Here is a 20,366-nt window from a genome sequence, read left to right on the forward strand (position 1 = left end):
CGCCCAGCTAATGATTTTTTAAATGGAATACTAGCCAGGCATGGTGGCTCATGCCTATAATTCGAGCACTTTTGGAGGCCGAGGTGGACAAACTGCTTGAGCCCAAGTGCTGGGAGACCAGCCTGAGCAATCTGGCAAAACCCCATCTCTCCAAAACAAACAAAAATTAGCTGCATGTGGTAGCACACACCTATGGTCACACCTCCTTGGGAGGCTGAGGCAGAAGGATCACTTGAGCCCAGAAGTTCAAGACTGCAGTGAGTTATGATTGCACTCCCTGCACTCCAGCCTGGATGACAGAGAGACCCTGTCTCAAAAAAAATTATGGTAAGAAAAGTGATCTTTGAGGCAATTAATTTGCCACATTATTATTTACATATCCCCAGTTGTATGAAGCCTTAAAAATCAAAGGCCCCAAAATGAAACAACTAGGACACTAGAGGATTCTCAGGGGTTCTCTTTATTTGGGCTGAACCAGACCTCACTCACTGCCAACAGCCTTTTCCCTGGTGGTATCTGTCAAAAACAATTAGGCAACTGTTTAACATCTGAGAGGCAGATAACACATGGACTAACATGAAGCTGGTCAAAAAGCAAAGAAAAGGCTGGGGAATGGGGGTGTCCATATGGGGCTTTGAAAAGCTCTGACAAATTTCTTGGAATCTGAAAGACATAAGCATCACATCCAGGGGTATGTGAATGCCCAGGGAAAATCTTAGAAGGCCTTAAACCCTTGCCTCTAACCCTGGGGCTCTGTGCAAGCAAAAATGGAAGACTAAGGCAGTTGCCAACTGTCTGGTTGAGTGTGGAAAGTGTGCCCCAATACAACACAGAGACCCTTGAGAAAAACTGGGAGACTTTTTGAATCAATGCATTGAAGAAAATTTCCTTCCCTGATCAGCTAACCAGTAAGTTAAACAGCTGAAACTTGAGAAGCCACACATGAAAAAGAATACAGATGTGAAAGAGCTGGTTCAGGGCCAGGAGTGGTGGCTCACGCCTGTAATTATAGCATTTTGGGAGGCTGAGGCAAGTGCATCACTTGAGCCCAGGAGTTCAAGACCAATGTTCTGAAATTAGAGCCTGGCCAACGTGGTGAAACCTTGTCTCTACTAAAAATACAAAAATTAGGTGGGCATGGTGACGTGCTCCTGTAATCCCAGCTACTCAGGAGACTGAGGCACAAGAATAACTTGAACCTGGGAGGTGGAGGTTGCAGTGAGCCAAGATTGCACCACTGCACTCCAGCCTAGGCAACAGAGCGAACTCTTGTCTCAAAAAAAGGGAAAGAAAAGAAAGAACTGGTTCAGAACAGTCACTAAATAAATAATTGTTACAACCATTAAAAAACAACAAAAACAAATCCTGGTACAGTGAAGAAGTATCACATTATATTATTTCAAATTTCTAGCTAACAAAAACAAAATTATTAAATATGCAGAAATGGTGGCTCATGCCTGTAATCCCAGCACTGTGGGAGGCCAAAGCAGAAAGATCGCTTGTGCCCAGGAGTTCAAGACCTGAGACCTGCCTGGGCAACACAGAAAGATCTTGTCTCCACAAAAAAGACACAAAAATTAGTCACGTATGGTGGCATGCAACTATAGTCCCAGCTAATTGGGAGGCTGAGGTAGAAAGATCATTTAAGTCCAAGAGTTGGAGGCCACAGTGAGCTAAGATCATATCACTGTGCTCTAACCCAAGTGACACAGTGAGACCCTGTACCCAAAAAAAAAAAAAAAAGACAAGCAGAAAGAAAAAAGTATGGTGTACACTCAGGAAGAGAAAGGGCCAAGACAAACTATTCTAACTACTATATAAATAAAATGTGTAATGTACATTCCTACATTATATTCATATTCTGTGTAAGCCCAAACATCGGACTTAATTAGACAAAGAATTTAAATAAATGATTTCAAATATATTCAAGAACTAAAAGAAACCATGTCTACCAAAGTAAAGTTTAAGACCAATAATATCAAACAGAAATCTGGATTTATAAAAACTGAAATGAAGCATTCACTAGAGGAGCTCAACAGCAGATTTTGGTTGACAGAAGAAAGAGTACATGAATTTGAAGACAGATAAACTGAGATTATCTAGTCTGAGGAACATAGAGAATGAGACCTGTGGGACATGAGAGAGTACAAACACATGCATACTTCCAGAAGGAGAGGAGGGAAGAGAAAAGGACAGTATGTAGTAAATAATTTGGCTGGTCCCAGTTCTTGGGATGTGAACTCTAAATCCAGTGATAGGAGTGTCCTTCTCATTCATGGTAAGCCCCTTAGATCACACATGATGGTTTCTACTATGAGGTGATGCACAGCGAGCCCCAAGAGTCTGTGCTAATGAGATGACTCAGGTTGGGGGCAACATTAGAAAGACCAACCACATGATTAGAGGGTTGGAGTTCTCAGTAACAAGGTATCTGTCCAATATCATCCTGACCTTTGCAAATTCAATCTGTATAAAATGTACAGGACAAGCAAATCCATTAAGCGGAAAGTAGGTTAGTGTTTGCCAGTGGCTGGGGGGCAGGGGAGTAGGACAAAATGGGCAAAATGGAGAGGAGTAATTGTTACTGGATATGGGGTTTCTTTTGGGGGTGAAGATAATGTTCTGAAATCAGAGGTGGTAGTTACATAACTGTATGTAGAGAGTAAAAACTACTGAATTATACACTTTAAGCCTAGGAGTTTTATGCTGTGTGAATTATATCTCAGCAACTATATATGTTTACACATAAATGAAAAATAAGATTGAGTCTCTCCAAAATGAAAATTCCCTACAAATAGAACAAATGTTTCTTAGAACTGCTCACAATTTTTAAAATAAACATTTAATCCTGAAATCAATAATACTAGTTATTTCAATTACTGTATATAGATTTATGAATATTTTCATCATAGCAGGACTTGCCAAGAGTTTGCAAACCAATTACTAGAGACACATAGAAAATAGCTTTTCTTTTCTTTTCTTTTCTTTTTCTTTTTTTAAACAGGACAGGGTCTCCATCTATCACCCAAGATGGAATATAGTGGGGCAGTCACAGCTCACTGCTACCTCGAACTCCTGGGCTCAAGTGATCTTCCCATCTCAGTTTCCTGAGTAGCTAAGACTACAGACGTGCACCACAAAGCCTGGCTAATTTATTTATTTACTTTTTTGAAAAGAGGTCTTGCCATATTGCCCAGTTTGGTCTTGGACTTCTTACCCTCAAACCATCCTCTTGCCTCAGCTTCCCAAAGAGTGATGCTAAGAATTTTATTGCCTACTACAGAGGCAACAAAAAATGTAAGCCAACTTATTCATTTATTTATTTAGTGAGACGGAGTCTCACTCTGTCACCCAGGCTGGAGTGCAGTTATGTGATCTCGGCTCACTACAACCTTTGCCTCCTAGGTTCAAGAGATTCTCCTCCTTCAGCCTCCTGAGTAGCTGTAATGACAGGCACATGCCACCACGTCCAGCTAATTTTTGTATTTTTAGTAGAGGCAGGGTTTCACCATGTTGGTCAGGCTGGTCTCAAACTCCTGATCTAGTGATCTGCCTGCCTCGGCCTCCCAAAGTGCTAGGATTACAGGCCTGAGCCATTTCGCCTGGCCTCCAACTGTTCTCTCAAAATCAGCCTTGAAGTGTGACTCACCAAGTACACTGCTCTTTGGAAGAAGGTGGTGGTCTCCAGGATTTTATGCATCGTGATGGTTTCTAACTCATCAGGGTCTAGCTGTTCCTTTTCCAAGGGCATTCCATTGAACAGCACTACAGGCAGGGGACCAACTCCAGTCTGCTCATAGTAGCCTCTTGCTTCCTGAAACAAAAGAAACCATAAAAACAACAGCATACTTTTGCCTTTTGTAAGACAAATGGAACAAAGCATATTTTTCTTACATACCTGTTCTAAGAACAAAAGAACAAAAATCAATAGAAATATGGTAAAGAAAAAATAACTCGAGATTTCTTTTTTAAAAAATGAAAAATGACATCACAGTTAATATCCTACTATGTCAATCTGAGTTTTTATAAAACCACAAAAGCTTGCAAATTATGAAGTGGGTGTGTGGGGGGGGTGTGTGTGAGGGTGTGTGTGTGGCACAGGCTATCAAAACTGAACTACATACACTACAGTCAGCACTATACAACAGAACTTTCTGCAATGAGGGAAATACCCTATCTGTGCTGCCCAATGCAGGGGCCACTAACCACATGTAACTATGGAGCACCTGAAACCTGCCAACTATGACCAAGTAACCAAATCTTTAGTTTTAATTAATTTCCATTTAAAATTATACATGTGACCACAGGCTACCACACTGGGGTGCACAGGTTTTGGTTACCATACGTTTTAAGTGCTCTGTGCAAAAAGCCTGAGGTAAATATTTATACTCAATTCTAAATAAGGGTCAATAGCACTAACAAAGAAACTGCACCTGCAGAAAACAAAACAAGGTTTGTAGGGGGGCGCTCAAAAATTGCTCTAAGACATAATACACCCAATTTTTGGGCCGGGCGCGGTGGCTCAAGCCTGTAATCCCAGCACTTTGGGAGGCCGAGGCGGGTGAATCACGAGGTCAAGAGATAGAGACCATCCTGGTCAACATGGTGAAAACCCGTCTCTACCAAAAATACAAAAAGTTAGCTGGGCATGGTGGTGCGTGCCTGTAATCCCAGCTACTCAGGAGGCTGAGACAGAAGAATTGCCTGAACCCGGGAGGCAGAGGTTGCGGTGAGCCCAGATCGCGCCATTGCACTCCAGCCTGGGTAACAAGAGCGAAACTCCGTCTCAAAAAAAAAAAAAAAAAAAAAAAAAATACACCCAATTTTTTCCCTTCTCCATGACAAAAGAGGTTCATCGGCCGGAAAATACTGGAGTAACAAAAGGCAAATGTATCTCAGATGGGCATTCTTCCTGACTGTCAACACAGGCACTCTTCCCTCAGACTAATTTTTCAGAGTAAAAATTGTATTACGACCCAAGACATAAAGTGGGCAACTTTAAACATGCCTATTACACATCTTAAAATTGTCATTTTCTGAAAGCCGCAGAGTTTAACGATTTATAACTATTTTAGACAGCACCAGTAGAAAAGTACTTCCATTAGGTACCTAATACAAGTCACAGGTAACAAACTGTTTACTTTCTTTTTTCTTTTTTTTTTTTTTTTTTTTTTGAGACGGAGTTTCGCTCTTGTTACCGAGGCTGGAGTGCAATGGCGTGATGTCGGCTCACCGCAACCTCCGCCTCCCGGGTTCAGGCAAGTCTCCTGCCTCAGCCTCCTGAGTAGCTGGGATTACAGGCACGTGCCACCATGCCCAGCTACTTTTTGTATTTTTAGTAGAGACCGGGTTTCATCATGTTGACTAGGATGGTCTCCATCTCTCGACCTCGTGATCCACCAGCCTCGGCCTCCCAAAGTGCTGGGATTACAGGCGTAAGCCACCGTGCCCGGCCCACAAACTGTTTACTTACTTTTTGTGTGTGTGTGTGTGTGTGTGTGTGTGTGTGTGTGAGACGGAGTTTCGCTCTTGTTACCCAGGCTGGAGTGCAATGGTGCGATCTCGGCTCACCGCAACCTCTGCCTCCTGGGTTCAGGCAATTCTCCTGCCTCAGCCTCCTGAGTAGCTGGGATTACAGGCACGCGCCATCATGCCCAGCTAATTTTTTGTAATTTTAGTAGAGACGGGGTTTCACCATGTTGACCAGGATGGTCTCGATCTCTTGACCTTGTGATCCGCCCGCCTCAGCCTCCCAAAGTGCTGGGATTACAGGCTTGAGCCACCGCGCCTGGCCCCCAAACTGTTTACTTTCTAATCAGACTAGCACAGTAACAGACTTCACTAACAGACTAAAACATGGCACAGCCGAAAAAGCCTTCTTGGTTGGTTTCAGCCATTTCTATACATCATAGTCTAAATGTTCTAAATACACACTCTTAAAACTCTTACCATGTTCATTCTGTTCTTTGAAATCTTAACTATTACACAGATGTCCATTAAAACTCAATTTTAACCTAATTTTAGTTTTGAAAATCACCCCCCTCAACCAAGTAAAACAAGACCAGAAAACTTACATTATAAATCCAAATGACAATAAGATAAATAACATTGGTTTTCACTGCGAACAGTAATTGAGTCAAAGTTAGGGGAGGAAGATGTTTTCACTATGTATCATCCTTTTCACCACTCGTAGTTTACAAGACCAAATAACAGAATGCTGCACAATTATCAAACAGCCAAACTGAAAATTCATATGGACAAATTTTCTATCAATAGCTAACTAAAAATGTTAAATAATAATAAATAATTAACAAACATTAATTTTTGGTAGTCTTATACTGAGCCACTCACAAATAACTGAGATTAGTAAGGACTCAAAGATAATATGCTAAAGGTAAAATGTTTCCATGTGTAAGTCAGAACTTTTCCTAATGTCATTATCTTACTGGCTTTGAAAGATATAAATATATACCTATCAGACTATATTCTCAATAGTTTAAAATTTCTACTTTAATTGCATGGCCTACTTTTTAAAATAATTATTTCTTTCAGACATAGATCTCATAGCTTCGCTGTAACAAAGGAACAGATTTACAAGTGCAATGTCATTTATTAAAAGCAGTCACTTTTCCTAAAATTAACCATTTCAAAAGAATCCATTCCATTGGGCTTTTTGTATAGGGGTAAAGCTCCTATAGTTTAAAAAATATATATATTATTAGTCATTAGATCGTTAGGACTTCTGGGATACTCTCAACATCCCTTGCCTTGAGAGTACGTCTATTCAAATAGCTAGACAATTAAATGGATGAAATATAAATAATATGACCTGTTTGTATACAAAAGAACCTCTAATCAGTACAGATGGCTGAGGCTAGGAAACTAAGGAGATTGGTGTGTAATACTCTCATTCAATTTTTCAGCACAATCAAAATTCCAATACATGTAAGGGCATAAAAATATCCCTTTCCCCTGTTTGTCTACTCTATTCAATATTTTTTAAGTAAATACTTTTGATATAGTAATCATCCACAATAAAAAGCTACTGGTACTTTTTCTTCGACAGGATAAGAATAAATGAGACTTAAAACCATTTTCCAAATATGAAATACGAAAAAATTCCACAAAGTCCCTCAAAACTTTCATATTCTCAAAGTGCCCTCCTTTTTCTTTCATTTCACTTATTCTTTTTCTAAAGAGTACTATTCTTGTTGTTTGTGTCTATCTGGAAGAAAAACAGTTACTAGGTACCCATAGCAATATTATTTTATTTAAAAATCCAGAAAAGATCAATGACTGGACAGAAGGCTGCAATAAAATAATGGTAGCCATTCTCAGGCTACACTCAGTAGGTCTCATTCCCAGCTTCAATTCCAAGCTTGACGAGATATACCTTAAAATGAGCAGATATAATACTAACACACAGAATCAAAAACAGAAAAGAGAAAGAAGAGAGGTAGACTGGGATGCTCAAAGATGTTCTAGCTCCTGGTAAGAATTTACCTTTCTAAAAGAGCTGGCACAGAGCTAGTATTTTAATCCGTCTTGTACTCAACATCAGCTTACACGTATAATAAACATGTGTCCCTCTGCGAACTTGAATTCACAGAGTAGGCAGCTGTCACTGTAACTAGGAAGCCTTCCACAATCACCTTGTCCCAAAGTAGCAGAGCTGCCCATCCCAGAACTAGGCCTCCACGTACAATGTGAAAATACTCAGAACCTCACCGTCACTAAAACCATGGTGCTCTCATTTGCTGTCTCCCCCAATGAGGCTGTGTGAACTGCCCAAGTTCATACTATATCTTGTTCACTTTCTAGTACTACAACTGGCACAGTTACACAATACTACTGTGTTTTAAAAATAAAGCTTTATTACTTATTCTAAAGTAATTCAGGAATTTCTCTAGTTGTTAAATTCTTGTGTTTTGATCTTGCTAAAAATAAAAATGATTTTTAGTCCCTCTAAAACCTGAACTGACTTACAGTAGCAGATCTCTCAACCAATCTCAATTAACTAATTTATCTGATTAACAAATACCAGCTATTAAAGTATGATGAACACTTACTTAAACTAGCGAGCAACTCTCTAGAATGCCCACAAGCTTTTTTATTTTATTTATTTTATTTTTTATTTTTTAGTAGAGATGCGGTTTCACCACGTTAGCCAGGCTGGTCTCAAACTCCTGACTACAGGTGATTCTCCTGTCTCAGCCTCCCAAAGTGATGGAATTACAGGACTGAGCCACACACCAGGCCTACAATTTGTCTTCTTTTTTATCTGTGATTTTGTTTTTAATTATCTTAAGCCTTATGATCACACATAATTTTTAACCTTTTATCTCTCTACTTAAAGCCTTCTAATGAGGTGGCGAAAGTACCATTACCAAGCACATATACACAGTAGTTTCAGAGTTTTACATGTTTTTGAACAGCAGTTTGAAGCCAATCCTAAAGTATGAACTAGTCTAACTTAGTAACTCTAAAGTTTAACTTGCTACTATTTTTGTCACACTGACCTTTAAAAGCATCTGACCTTAAAGATCACCTATAAAATGTGAGAGGTGTTCAATTTTCTTTCTTAGGTATTACACATCAACCACACTAAAATCTCTCTTAATAAATAAAAGGCAGCATTTTAAATACAGGGAATAGGAGGCCCACATCCTTCTGCTCCTCCCAGTTGAGCTATCTTCTTGCCAAGAATCAAGCTATGTCTGTTCCCAAACCAACTATTCCCATCAGTGAAATGATTTAATAGTATATAAATCAACGTATATAAAATTTGAGTACAAAAAGGTTACTCTTCCCACTAAAACAAATTGAAAGACTAGAAAACTCACAAAGATGAGAAGCTAAAACCAAGCGATGCTGTCTGTCAGACAACTATAAAAGACCTGGGAGGGAGATTAGAAAAATCTACAAGGTTCTAGTCAGCCATAAAAAAAAAAAAAGAAAAAGAAAAATCTACAAGGATTCTGTATCAAATGAAACCGGACACATACATGCAGAATATGATTTATAAAGGGATGATAGCTCAAATCTCCAAACAGGAATGAAAGGCTTTGTCTTTCATTTGGGGGGAAAAAAAAATCCTCCCTTGAAAAAGGAGAAAAAACATTGAAACACTGGTAAATAAATTTTTTTTTAATGTTTAAAATCAAAATGTTTCAGAAATATATATTAATTCCTTTAATACAGATTTTCAACAATTTGTACTTGCAATAGGTTAAGACCCTTTATTGTAAGAAAATTATCTTTACGTAAAAAAATGTTAAACTTTATTAAATCCTTATTACTATAATACTTTGCCATTCTGTTTGTTACATTTCGTAATATATTTCCATCCTTAGCCTAAATAACTAAATAAAGCCAGTATGATATATATTAAACTGTACATCATATCCTGGCTCTATACATCCAGTAGATGTTATCCAGAGCAAACTCCATGGAAATACTACCATTGCATTCTGAAAAAAAAAAAATTGTTTTTCAATTTAATCGTTAATAAGAAAGTTAAAAATCAGTGACATCTTCACAAGACTGAAGTAAAAACTTTCTCAAACACTGAGAAGTGATCTGGTTTCTAATCTTTTAAATGCTAAGTACTTAAACACTTTAATCACCATCACTATTACTAGCAAAAGCCCCAAACAGCGGGTAAGGACAGTACAATGTTGCAATCAAATGAGAGACACAAAGAAATTCTTTACCTTCCGATTCTGATCATAAGCAGAATCAATCCCCAAAATGCTATTCACTTCTACATACGGGTATTTTTTCTCCAGGACACTGACCACATGTTCAACTTTCACTTTTTCTCCAGTCCTCACCTTGTTATAGATCTGAAGAAAGATAAAACAGTTGGTTAACTACACTTTCCAGTTTAAATTTAAAAGTGTTCATTCCACATTTTTTTGAATGTAGAGGAAAATACGATTATTTTTCTTAAAAGGCCAATTGGGACATGTTAGCAATTCTTCGTTTTCCATATACCTTATTAAGATGGCTCCTCAGGTTGCAAATTTAAAAAAAAATATTTGTTTTTTGAGACAGAGTCTCACTCTGTTGCACAGGCTGGGAGTGTAGTGGCACAATTTCAGCTCACTGTAACCTCTGCCTCCCGGGTTCAAGTTAATTCTCCTGCCTCAGCCTCCTGAGTAGCTGGGATTACAGGTTTGCACCATCATGCCCAGCTAATTTTTATATTTTTTAATAGAGATGGGGTTTCACCATACTGGCCAGGTTGGTCTCGAACTCCTGACCTCGTGATCCACCTGCCTTGGCCTCCCAAAGTGCTGGGATTACAGGTGAGAGCCAACGCACCTGGTCAAAAATTAAATATTCTTAAAACGAACCAATCAGTTCAGCCAAGTTAAGTCTCAAATGCAATATATATATATATATATATATATATATAGACAGACAGACACACACACACACACACACACATTAGTTAAGAAAAATCTGAATAGGCCAAGCAGGCAGGTGGTTTATACCTATAACCCCAGCACTCTGGAAGGCTGAGGCAGGTGGATCACTTGAGGTCAAGGGTTCAAGAACAGCCTGGCCAATATGCTGAACCCCTACTAAAAATATAAAATTAGCCTGGCATGGTAGTGCACACCTGTAATTCCAGCTACACAGGAGGCTGAGGCAGGAGAATCCCTTGAACCAGGGAGGCAGAGGTTGCCATGAGCCAAGATCACTGCACTCCAGCCTGGGTGATGGAGTAAACAGTCTCAAAAAAAAAAAAAAAAGAAAAATCTGAACACTTATAAGCAGTCCTTGAAATAAAAGCTATGTCCATGATGTTTAGGAGGGATGAAGATAGGGAGAAGGGAGAGAGAGAGAAATCTAAATTGACACTAAAATTATTTGTTTGAAAAAAAAAAATTTTTTTTTTTTTTTTGAGCTAGAGTTTCACTCGTCTCCCAGGCTGGAGTGAAATAGTGCAATCTTGGCTCACTGCAACCTCTGTCTCTTTAGTTCAAGGAACTCTCCAGCCTGTCTCTTGAGTAACTTGAATTACAGGCACCTGCCGCCATACCTGGCTAATTTTTGTATTTTTTGTATAGATGAGGTTTCACCATGTTGGCCAGACTGGTCTCGAACTCCTTATCTCAAGTGATACACCCACCTTGGCCTCTCAAAGAGCTGGAATTAGAGGCCTGAACCACCACAACTGGCCAATTTTTGTATTTTCAGTAAAGACAGGGTTTCACCATGTTGGCTAGGCTGGTCTCGAACCCCTGATCTCAGGTGATTCACCCACACTGGCCTCCCAAAGTGCTGGGATAATGCGTGTGAGCCACTGTGCCCGGTCTTAATTGTTTTTACAGCAATCAGTATTACTTTACTTCTGAAATAAAAACAGAAGCCATGCATCAGTGGCTCACCCCTAAAATCCCATCCCTCTGGGAGGCTAATGCAGTTAAGAGACTGCTTAAGCCCAGGAGCTTAAGACCAGCTTGAGAAACAGTGAGACACTGTCTCTACCAAAATTTTTTTTAAAAATTAGCTGGGTATGATGGCACATGCCTGGAGTCTCAGCTACTCTGGGAAGCTGAGGCAGGAGGATCACATAAGGCTAGGTGTCTGAGGCTGTAGTAAGCCCCGACTGTGCTGCTGCACTCCAGCCTGGGCAACAGTGCGCTCCTGTCTCAAAAAAAAAAAAAAATTTTTTTTTTTTTTTTTTTTTTTTTTGAGACGGAGTTTCACTCTTGTTAGCCAGGCTGGAGTGCAATGGCGCGATCTCGGCTCACCGCAACCTCCGCCTCCTGGGTTCAGGCAATTCTCCTGCCTCAGCCTCCTGAGTAGCTGGGATTACAGGCACACGCCACCATGCCCAGCTAATTTTTTGTATTTTTAGTAGAGACGGGGTTTCACCATGTTGACCAGGATGGTCTCGATCTCTTGACCTCGTGATCCACCCGCCTCGGCCTCCCAAAATGCTGGGATTACAGGCTTGAGCCACCGCGCCCGGCCAAAAAACATTTTTTTTAATGAACAGCAGGTGGTGGGTATAGCTGGTCCTGTTGTGCTGTGGCTCTGCACAGCCTGTATTCTCAGGCCACATAGTCCACCAGACATGGAACCTGGCTTCAATGGTCATGCTGCCATAAGGAGGCCTGGTTCCATAAGATCTGCAGCTTGAGGCCCAGGGAAACCTTGTCAGTACAGATGAAGCAGCTACTCCACTGACAGCGCTCACGCTCCCAGGATATCCTTGTTTTCCACAGTAAGACCTACAGCACCAGGCCGGGTACGGTGGCTCATGCCTGTAATCCCAGCACTTTGGGAGGCTGAGGCTAGCAGATCACAAGGTCAGAAGTTCGAGATTAGCCTGGCCAGTATTGTGAAACCCTATCTCTACTAAAAATACAAAATCAAAATTAGCTGGGCATGGTGGCGCTCATTTGTAGTCCTAGCTACTCGGGAGGCTGAGGCAGAAGAAGAGCTTGAAGCCAGGAGGCAGAGGCTGCAGTAAGCCAAGATATCATACCACTGCACTCCAGCCTCCATCTCCAAAAAAAGCCAGGCATGGTGGCTCACGCCTGTAATCCCAACACTTTGGGAGGCTGAGGTGGGTGGATCACGAGGTCAAGAGATTGAGACCATCCTGGCCAACATGGTGAAACCCTGTCTTTACTAAAAATACAAAAATTAGCTGGGCGTGGTAGCACACACCTGTGGTCCCACCTACTCGGGAGGCTGAGGTGGAAGAATCACTTGAACCCAGGCGGTGGAGGTTGCAGTGAGCTGAGATTGTGCCACTGCACTGCAGCCTGGCGACAGAGCAAGATGCCATCTCAAAAAAGAAAAAGAAAAAAAGACCTATAGCAGTTTGCTGGTGTTGGATGGCATCATCCCATTTATGAACAGGGACAAGTTCTACCAGGAGATGAGAATCAACCTGCCACTGTGCAGCCACCCCATCCCACAAAAGTTGCTGATCATCGGGGACAGAGATGGTATCCTGCACAAGGTAGTGAAGCACCCCTCTGTAGTCTGTGGTCCAATGACAGACTGAAGAGGACAGCATCCAGGTCCCTAACAAGTTCCTGCTGGGTAAGGCCATTGGCTGCTCTAGCTCTAAGCTGAACCTGCATATGGGTGACAATTTTGATTTCGTGAAACAAAACCAGGATGCCTTCAATATTATGATCACTGACTCCTGGGCTCTGCTGAAAGCCTCTTCAAGGAATCCTATTACCACTTATGAAGATGGCCCTCAATGAGGAGGACACCATTCTCTGCTGCCACAGTGAGTACAGTGGCTGTACCTGGACCTCATCAAGGAGGTTGATGAGGTCACCACTCACACGGTGGTTCTGCCAGTCACTCTTCCCCATGATGGCCCATGCCTACTGTACTGTCCCTGTCTATCCCAGTGGCCAGAATGGTTTCATGTTCTGCAGCAAAATCTCGAGCACCAGCTTCCAGAAGCCCAAGTAACAAATGACACAGCAGCAAGTGGAGCAGGTGCAGCTGCTCAGATGTGTACAGTGCTGCCTTTGTACTGCCGCAGTTCGCCTGCAAGTCCCAGAATGAGGTGAGCTGAGCCTAGACACCACAACAGATGCCAGTTGGGATCTCAGATCTGGGAGCCTCCAGGGTGCCTGGGCTCCCTTTAGCCCTAGGCCAGACCCCCTGCTGACTGCTACCTACTAACCAATTGTTATAGACACCCAGAATACTGCCCAGCCTTCCCTGCTGAGCGCTGGACTACTTCTGTGTCTGTCTCGTGTGGCATTCAGCCTCCAAGCTTATACCAGCTGTGTACAATACAGTCTCTCTGCCTTTTGCGACCCCCTCAATCAAACAATTAAAAAAAAATGAACGAATAAATAAATAATTCAAAAAACAGACTTTAAAATACTTATTCTCTGGGCATGGTGATAACACAGCCGTAACCCTAGCTATTTGAGGCTGACGTGGGAGGATCCCTTGGGCGTAGGAGTTTGAGACCAGCCTGAGCAACATACCAGACCCAGTCTCAAAAAGTACACAAGTAAATAAAATTTTAAGGTAGCTGTTTTGAAAGACATATTAAAACAAACAAACAAACAAAAACAAACTTTAAGCAGAGACAAAGTGAATAAAATAATGAAGTATAAAATATTGATTATTCTGAGTGACTTCTTTTGAACCCATTTCGTTCTCCTCAGCCCTGCTGCTACCTTCCCCATTACTTCTGATGGAGATCACTGCAACAGCTCATCAACTGGCATCCCTGCCATTTTGCTTTGCCCTTCCTCAGATCCGTCTCTATACACTGCAGCAGACATGACTTTTAAATTCAGGATCCACTCCTGAGCTCTAGACACCCCAGGTGCCTGACCTACAATGGCCACACACTGTTTTTAAGAGTAAATTAGATCTGAAAAAAGAATGTGCCATTCTGAACAAAAACGTACATGTGTCAGAGTCTGGAAGGCATGATAATCATCCACGTCTTGGGCAACATAATTATATGCTCTAAGAACAGCCACTCCAGCATCTTGCATCCCATCAACATCTTCAGAGTCATTAACCACAAAGATAAAACCAATTCTGGAGGGAAAGGGAAAAGAAGAAAAAGAAACATGTCAAAGAATACAAATGGTTAAAAAGAATGACATTCTTATACCCTTCTCATACATTGTAGTAGCTAAGGGAGGAAAACTCTTTGAGTGAAAAGCATGGTTCACAGCCTACTCTAACGTGATCAACACAGAAAATTATACATACACCACTTAAAAAGTATTTTTCTTTTCTTGAGACAGAGTTTTATTCTTGTCACCCAGGCTAGAGTGCAATGGGTGCAATCTAGGCTCACTGCAACCTCTGCCTCCCAGGTTCAAGCGATTCTCCTGCCTCAGCCTCCCAAGTAGCTGGGATTACAGGCTTCTACCCCTGGCTAATTTTTTGTAGTTTTAGTAGAGATGGGGTTTCACCATGTTGGCCAGGCTGGTATCGAACTCCTTACCTCAGGTGATCCATCAGCCTCGGCCTCCCAAAGTGCTGGGATTACAGGCATGAGCTACCACACCCAGCCACTTACAAAGTATTAAAAAATCAGGCTCTCAAATGTGACTTAGACCTTTCTACAGTTAAAGCAAGTCATTTCCATGTCATGAAAAGATTCCTTTACTGACATGAAGAGTGTTGCTACAGTTGTAGGATTTTTTCTGCTTTTAAACAAAATTTAGAAGACATACAAATTTTCACACTGTAAAACTAAACAGAAAGGTGGGGATTGTAACATTTAGCATATGCAGTATCAGAATTACTGGTAAAAGAAACGCCAAAAAAGGTTTACAATTGTCCCACAACAAATAGCAATAACCAAGGTTAAAGTTTATCTGATTTTAAATTTTAAAATAAAGGAATTAACCACAGAGACACCATTATATATCTATAGATAGGCTGGCAAAAAAAAAAAATTGCACTAACTATATTGGGGCAAAAGCAGTTCAATGGACAAAGAATCAACTTTTCAACAAATGGTGCTGAACAACCGGACATGCACATGCAAATTAATCAGTCTAGACACAGACCTTATCTCTTTCACAAAAATTAATTCAAAGTGGATCATAAGTCCAAATGTAAAACACAAAAACTAAAATTCCTAGACAACAGCAAAGAGGAAAATTTAGGTGATCTCGGGATTGGCAATGATGTTAGATCCAAAAGCACAATTCATGAAAGGCAACATTTGGTTAATTTGGACTTCACTAAAATTAAAAATGTCAGCTGGGTGCCATGATTCATGCCTGTAATCCCAGCACTTTGGGAGGCTGAGGCGGGTGGATCATGAGGTCAGGTTCAAGATCAGCTGGGCCAAGATGGTAAAACCCCATCTCTACTAAAAATACAAAAAAATTAGCCGGGCATGGTGGCGTACACCTTTAATCCCAGCTATTCAGGAGGCTGAGGCAGAAAAATCACTTGAAGCCAAGAGGCAGAGGTTGCAGTGAGCCAAGATCGTGCACTCCAGGCTGGGTGACAGAGTGAGACTCCATCTCAAAACAGAAAAAAAAAAAAAAAAAAAAAAAGTCTGTCCTGTGAAAGACACTATTAAGAGAACTAAAGGGCAAGCTGTAGAGTGGCAGAAAATCTTTGCAAAACAACCATCTGATAAAGGACAGGTAAACAAAATATGCAACTCCTCTTTTTTGTTTCTCAGACAGGGTCTTGCTCTGTTGCCAAGGACAGAGTGCAGCGGCATGATCAGGTCACTGCAGCCTCAAACCTCTGGGCTCAAACAATCCTCCACTTCAGCCTCCCAAGTATCTGGGGCTACAGGCATGTGCCACCATGCCTGGCTACTATTTTTTAATTCTTTGTAGAGATGGGGTCTTCCCAGGTTGCCCACAGTGATCTCAAATCCTGGCCTCAAGCAATTCCTCCACCTTGGCCTCCCAAAGTCCTGGGATTACAGGCGTAAACCACTGCACAGGGCCTACACTCAACAGTAAGAAAACAACAGGCTGGGCGCGGTGGCTCACGCCTATAATCCCAGCACTTTGGGAGACCAAGGCAGGTGGATCACGAGGTCAAGAGATCGAGACCATCCTGGTCAACAAGGTGAAACCCGTCTCTACTAAAAATACAAAAATTAGCTGGGCATGGTGGCACGCGCCTGTAATCCCCGCTACTCGAGAGGCTGAGGCAGGAGAATTGCTTGAACCCAGGAGGCAGAGGTGAGCCGAGATCGTGCCATTGCACTCCAGCCTGGGTAACAAGAACAAAACTCCGTCTCAAAAAAAAAAAAAAAAGAAAACAACCAACCAAAGTTTTAAAAATGGACAAAAGTACAGGGGAAAAAAAAGGAAAAAAAGGACAAAGACACTTCACCAAACAAGATATACAGATAGATGATAAATATAAGTATATCCTGAACATCACATGGCATTAGGGAACGGCAAATTAAACAATGACATACCATCACACACCTATCAGAATGATCAAAATCCTAAATGCTGGCAACACCAAATGCTGGCAAGGATGTGGAGCAACAGAATCTCTCATTCACTGCTGGAGGGAATGCAAAATGATGCCACTACTTTGGAACACAGTTCCGCAGGTTCTTACAAAACTAAGCACAGTCTTAACACATGAGGCAGCAATCATGCTTTTTGGTATTTATCCAAAGAAGCTGATGGCATGTCCGCACAGATACCTGCACCCAGATGTTTATAGCAGCTTTATTCATAACTGCCAAAACTTGTAGGCAACTAAGGTATCTTTCAATTAAGTGAATGAATAAGTTAATGGGGGGACATCCATATAATGACTATTATCCAGTGATAAAAAGACACGAGATATCAAGCCATAAGAAGACACAAGAGGAAGCCTAAATGCACATTGCTAAGTGAAAGACACCAATCTAAATAAGCTATATGCTGTACAACCGCAACCATAGAATGTTCTGGAAAATGTGAAACTATAGACAGTAGAAAAATCAGCAGTGACTGCAACCACAGAACGTTCTGGAAAATGCACAACTATGAAAACAGTAGAAAGATGAGCAGTTGCCAAAGACATAGGGATAGGGAAGAAGAGATAAACAAGTGAAGCACAAGAGAGTTTTAGGGAAGTGAAACTAATCTGTATTAAACTGTATTGTAATGTGAATACTTGACATCATACATTTGTGTCATCAACACAAATAATGAATCCTAATATAAACTACGGAGTTTAGTTAATAATAATGTATCATTATTTAGTAGTCAACATGCAGGACCACATGAGCTCCTACAAAGAAGAAAAGAACAGCCTATATGCCTAGCTCTCTCCAACTACTCACAATCTCTCAGTTGCGTAGGAGTTCAAGTGCCTTATTCTTACCTACCTTTGCAACCTGAAGATCACATGCCCTCTTCTCATCCCTCAATTCAAGAAATATTGTGTAAGTGCCAACTGTGTACCATGACCTAACTTCTTCCGTGTTCTTATATTTCTCTTCTAATCAAAACATAGCTCTGGCTTTAATCCAGTAACAGGTTCTTCCATCTAACCAGATGTATTCATGCTTTATACAAAAAATGTCATTATTCAACCACAGAACCCTCTGTTTTCCTCAAAGCCTGTCTGAAATCCAACTTCTCCATAAACCTTTGTGCTTCCCAAATATCTCAATGAGTTTTTATTTCCCTGAAATTCTAATGCACTTATAACTAACCAGTAGGTTATAACTAACCTTACAGTTGATCATATATCTTCCTAAAGCATTTGAAAGTATACAGAGGATCTTTTCCAAGAAGGTAGAATAAGGCATATATATTCACAGCATTCAGCTCAGTAGTAGTCACGGAACACACAGTAATATTTATTGAATAAAGAGTTAATCTTTATTTTCACATTTTCTAAGAATTAAAATTTCACCAACACATAGAATTATTGAGAATATAGGTGAAAATATCTTAGCATTTATATGCAAAACCTTTAAAAAAAAAAAAAACTGTTCTTGAAAGGACAGTGGAAATCCAGCCATTCAGTACCCTGATGACAGGTTTGGCAACAGAAATGAAGTAACTGTTACTGTTTGCATCTACAAAAGGTTGTGTATATATTTGGTCCTTGACAGTCTAACAAGTTACTGGCAATGCTTTATATCTCTTCTGAAAGTGGAAATAGGTTTTGTGATGTGGACACTCACCTGGAAAAATTCCCTTCCATTGGGACGCAAGCTGCAGCCACAAACTATTTTTACATGGGCTATTTATTGATAATTCAATGGTGGTAAGCTTCTATTCACTGAGAAGCAAATTCTCAGTCCCAAAAGACACTGGCTTCATACTGACCAGAAGATAAAACTGCCATTAGTGATCTATACTATTAATTATCCTACAACTAAGTAGCACCAGACTTGCATTTAAAAATGACAAATAAAATCTCAGCTAAATTAGATATATCATCAAATCAGTAACAGTGTTACCTTAGTGGTATATGATTACTAAGGAACATCTCAGCTGTGTTAATCAACTCTGTTGTGGTCTCATGAGCAGGATCAACTATGAAAACCTGTTGAAGAAAAGGACAAGAACACATGAAATGACATTTATTCAAATATCTGTGGGCCAAGAAAAATGTATTAGTCACTGTACATGAAGCCAATCTTTTCTGAACTATGCTCAAACCACATAAAAGATAAATTATACAAATAGCAGCTACCTCCCTATATGTTCAAAAAAATGTGGTACTGAAAGGCTAGGTGATTTTTTCATGGACTTACACTGGTAACATGGGAACTGTACTCCAGAGTGCTGATGCCTGTTCTTTAGCTACACCAAACAAAAACCAAGTTTAGCAACTCTCTCACCTTCACAAATGGAGCCTACCTTTCTGTATACTCACTTCTGAGGATCTCTGAATTAAGAATTCACTTAGAACCTAATTATGAGACCACAGTCACATCTGTCAGGTAAGCACATAAGCACTTATTATGTGCTAGGCAACTTACACGTATTCTCTCACTTAATAAAATTCAGACATACGGTAAAACAGAACAAGATTTAAATTCTGACTAAAAGGGAGAGAAGCGTTTTCAAGAGAAAGAAAACTGGTCAGGTGTGGTGGCTCAAACCTGTAATCCCAGCACTTTGGGAGGCGAAGGTGGGTGGATCACCTGAGTTCAGGAGTTTTGAGACCACCCAGCCAACACAGTAAAACGCCATCTCTACTAAAAATATAAAAAATAAGCCGGGCGTGGTGGTGCGTGCCTGTAATCCTAGCTACTTGGGAGGCTGAGGCAGGAGAATCGCTTGAACCCTGGGGGCAGAGGTTGCAGGGAGCTGCGATCCTGCCACTGCACTCCAGCCTGGGCAAAAGAGTGAGATTCCATCTGAAAAAAAAAAAGAGAGAGAAAGAAAGAAAAGTAGAGAGGGCAATTTCCCCTGCAAGTTCTGAGGAGGCAAACCTTGGCACTAACCCTACCCTTATCTCTTTCCCAGCTGTGTCAAGGAAGGGAAAGAAATGTGAGGAAAAAAGTGGGCCAGTTAAGAACCCTCATTCTCTCTCTCGAAAGCAGTGCAAGAAGGAATAACAAGTAGGAGTTGACAAACAGCCTTATTTAAGATAATAAATTAAACTGCTGAATTTTAGGGATTAAGATATTAAAGAAAAACAGTAGCAATATGCACCTTCTTACATAAAAAAAGAGAGCTATTTTAAAACTAATAAAACAACATTGCTTATAAATCTAAAACTGCTCTAAAAAACATGAAGTCTTAAAAAGAAAAGCATCACTGAATGGTGTGAAGAGTATGAAGAGAGAAATTTTTTCATGTGGAAAAGCTGATTCAAAAAAATAAAAATTATAAAATAAAAAATGTTTTAAAATTAAAAATAAAATGTTTTAAAACTAAAAACAAACTAAA

At 40.5% G+C, this 20,366-nt stretch overlaps 1 protein-coding gene across 5 annotated transcripts in view; it reads right to left on the reverse strand.

Annotated features, from left to right (window-relative positions):
- The window catches only part of UGGT1 (UDP-glucose glycoprotein glucosyltransferase 1), a 113,442-nt gene that overhangs the window by 51,472 nt on the left and 41,604 nt on the right, over positions 1-20,366 (reverse strand). For all 5 annotated transcript variants that reach the window (XM_010342230.3, XM_010342229.3, XM_003931603.4 and 2 more), the window contains 4 exons: positions 18,926-19,011; positions 14,421-14,556; positions 9,714-9,845; positions 3,650-3,814 (listed from right to left, as the gene is read on the reverse strand). In XM_010342230.3, the coding sequence (XP_010340532.1) occupies positions 3,650-3,814; positions 9,714-9,845; positions 14,421-14,556; positions 18,926-19,011 (519 nt within the window). The remainder of the gene's footprint in view (positions 1-3,649; positions 3,815-9,713; positions 9,846-14,420; positions 14,557-18,925; positions 19,012-20,366) is intronic.

Source organism: Saimiri boliviensis, chromosome 5, assembly GCF_048565385.1.
Source record: "Saimiri boliviensis isolate mSaiBol1 chromosome 5, mSaiBol1.pri, whole genome shotgun sequence".
NCBI lineage: Eukaryota > Metazoa > Chordata > Mammalia > Primates > Cebidae > Saimiri > Saimiri boliviensis.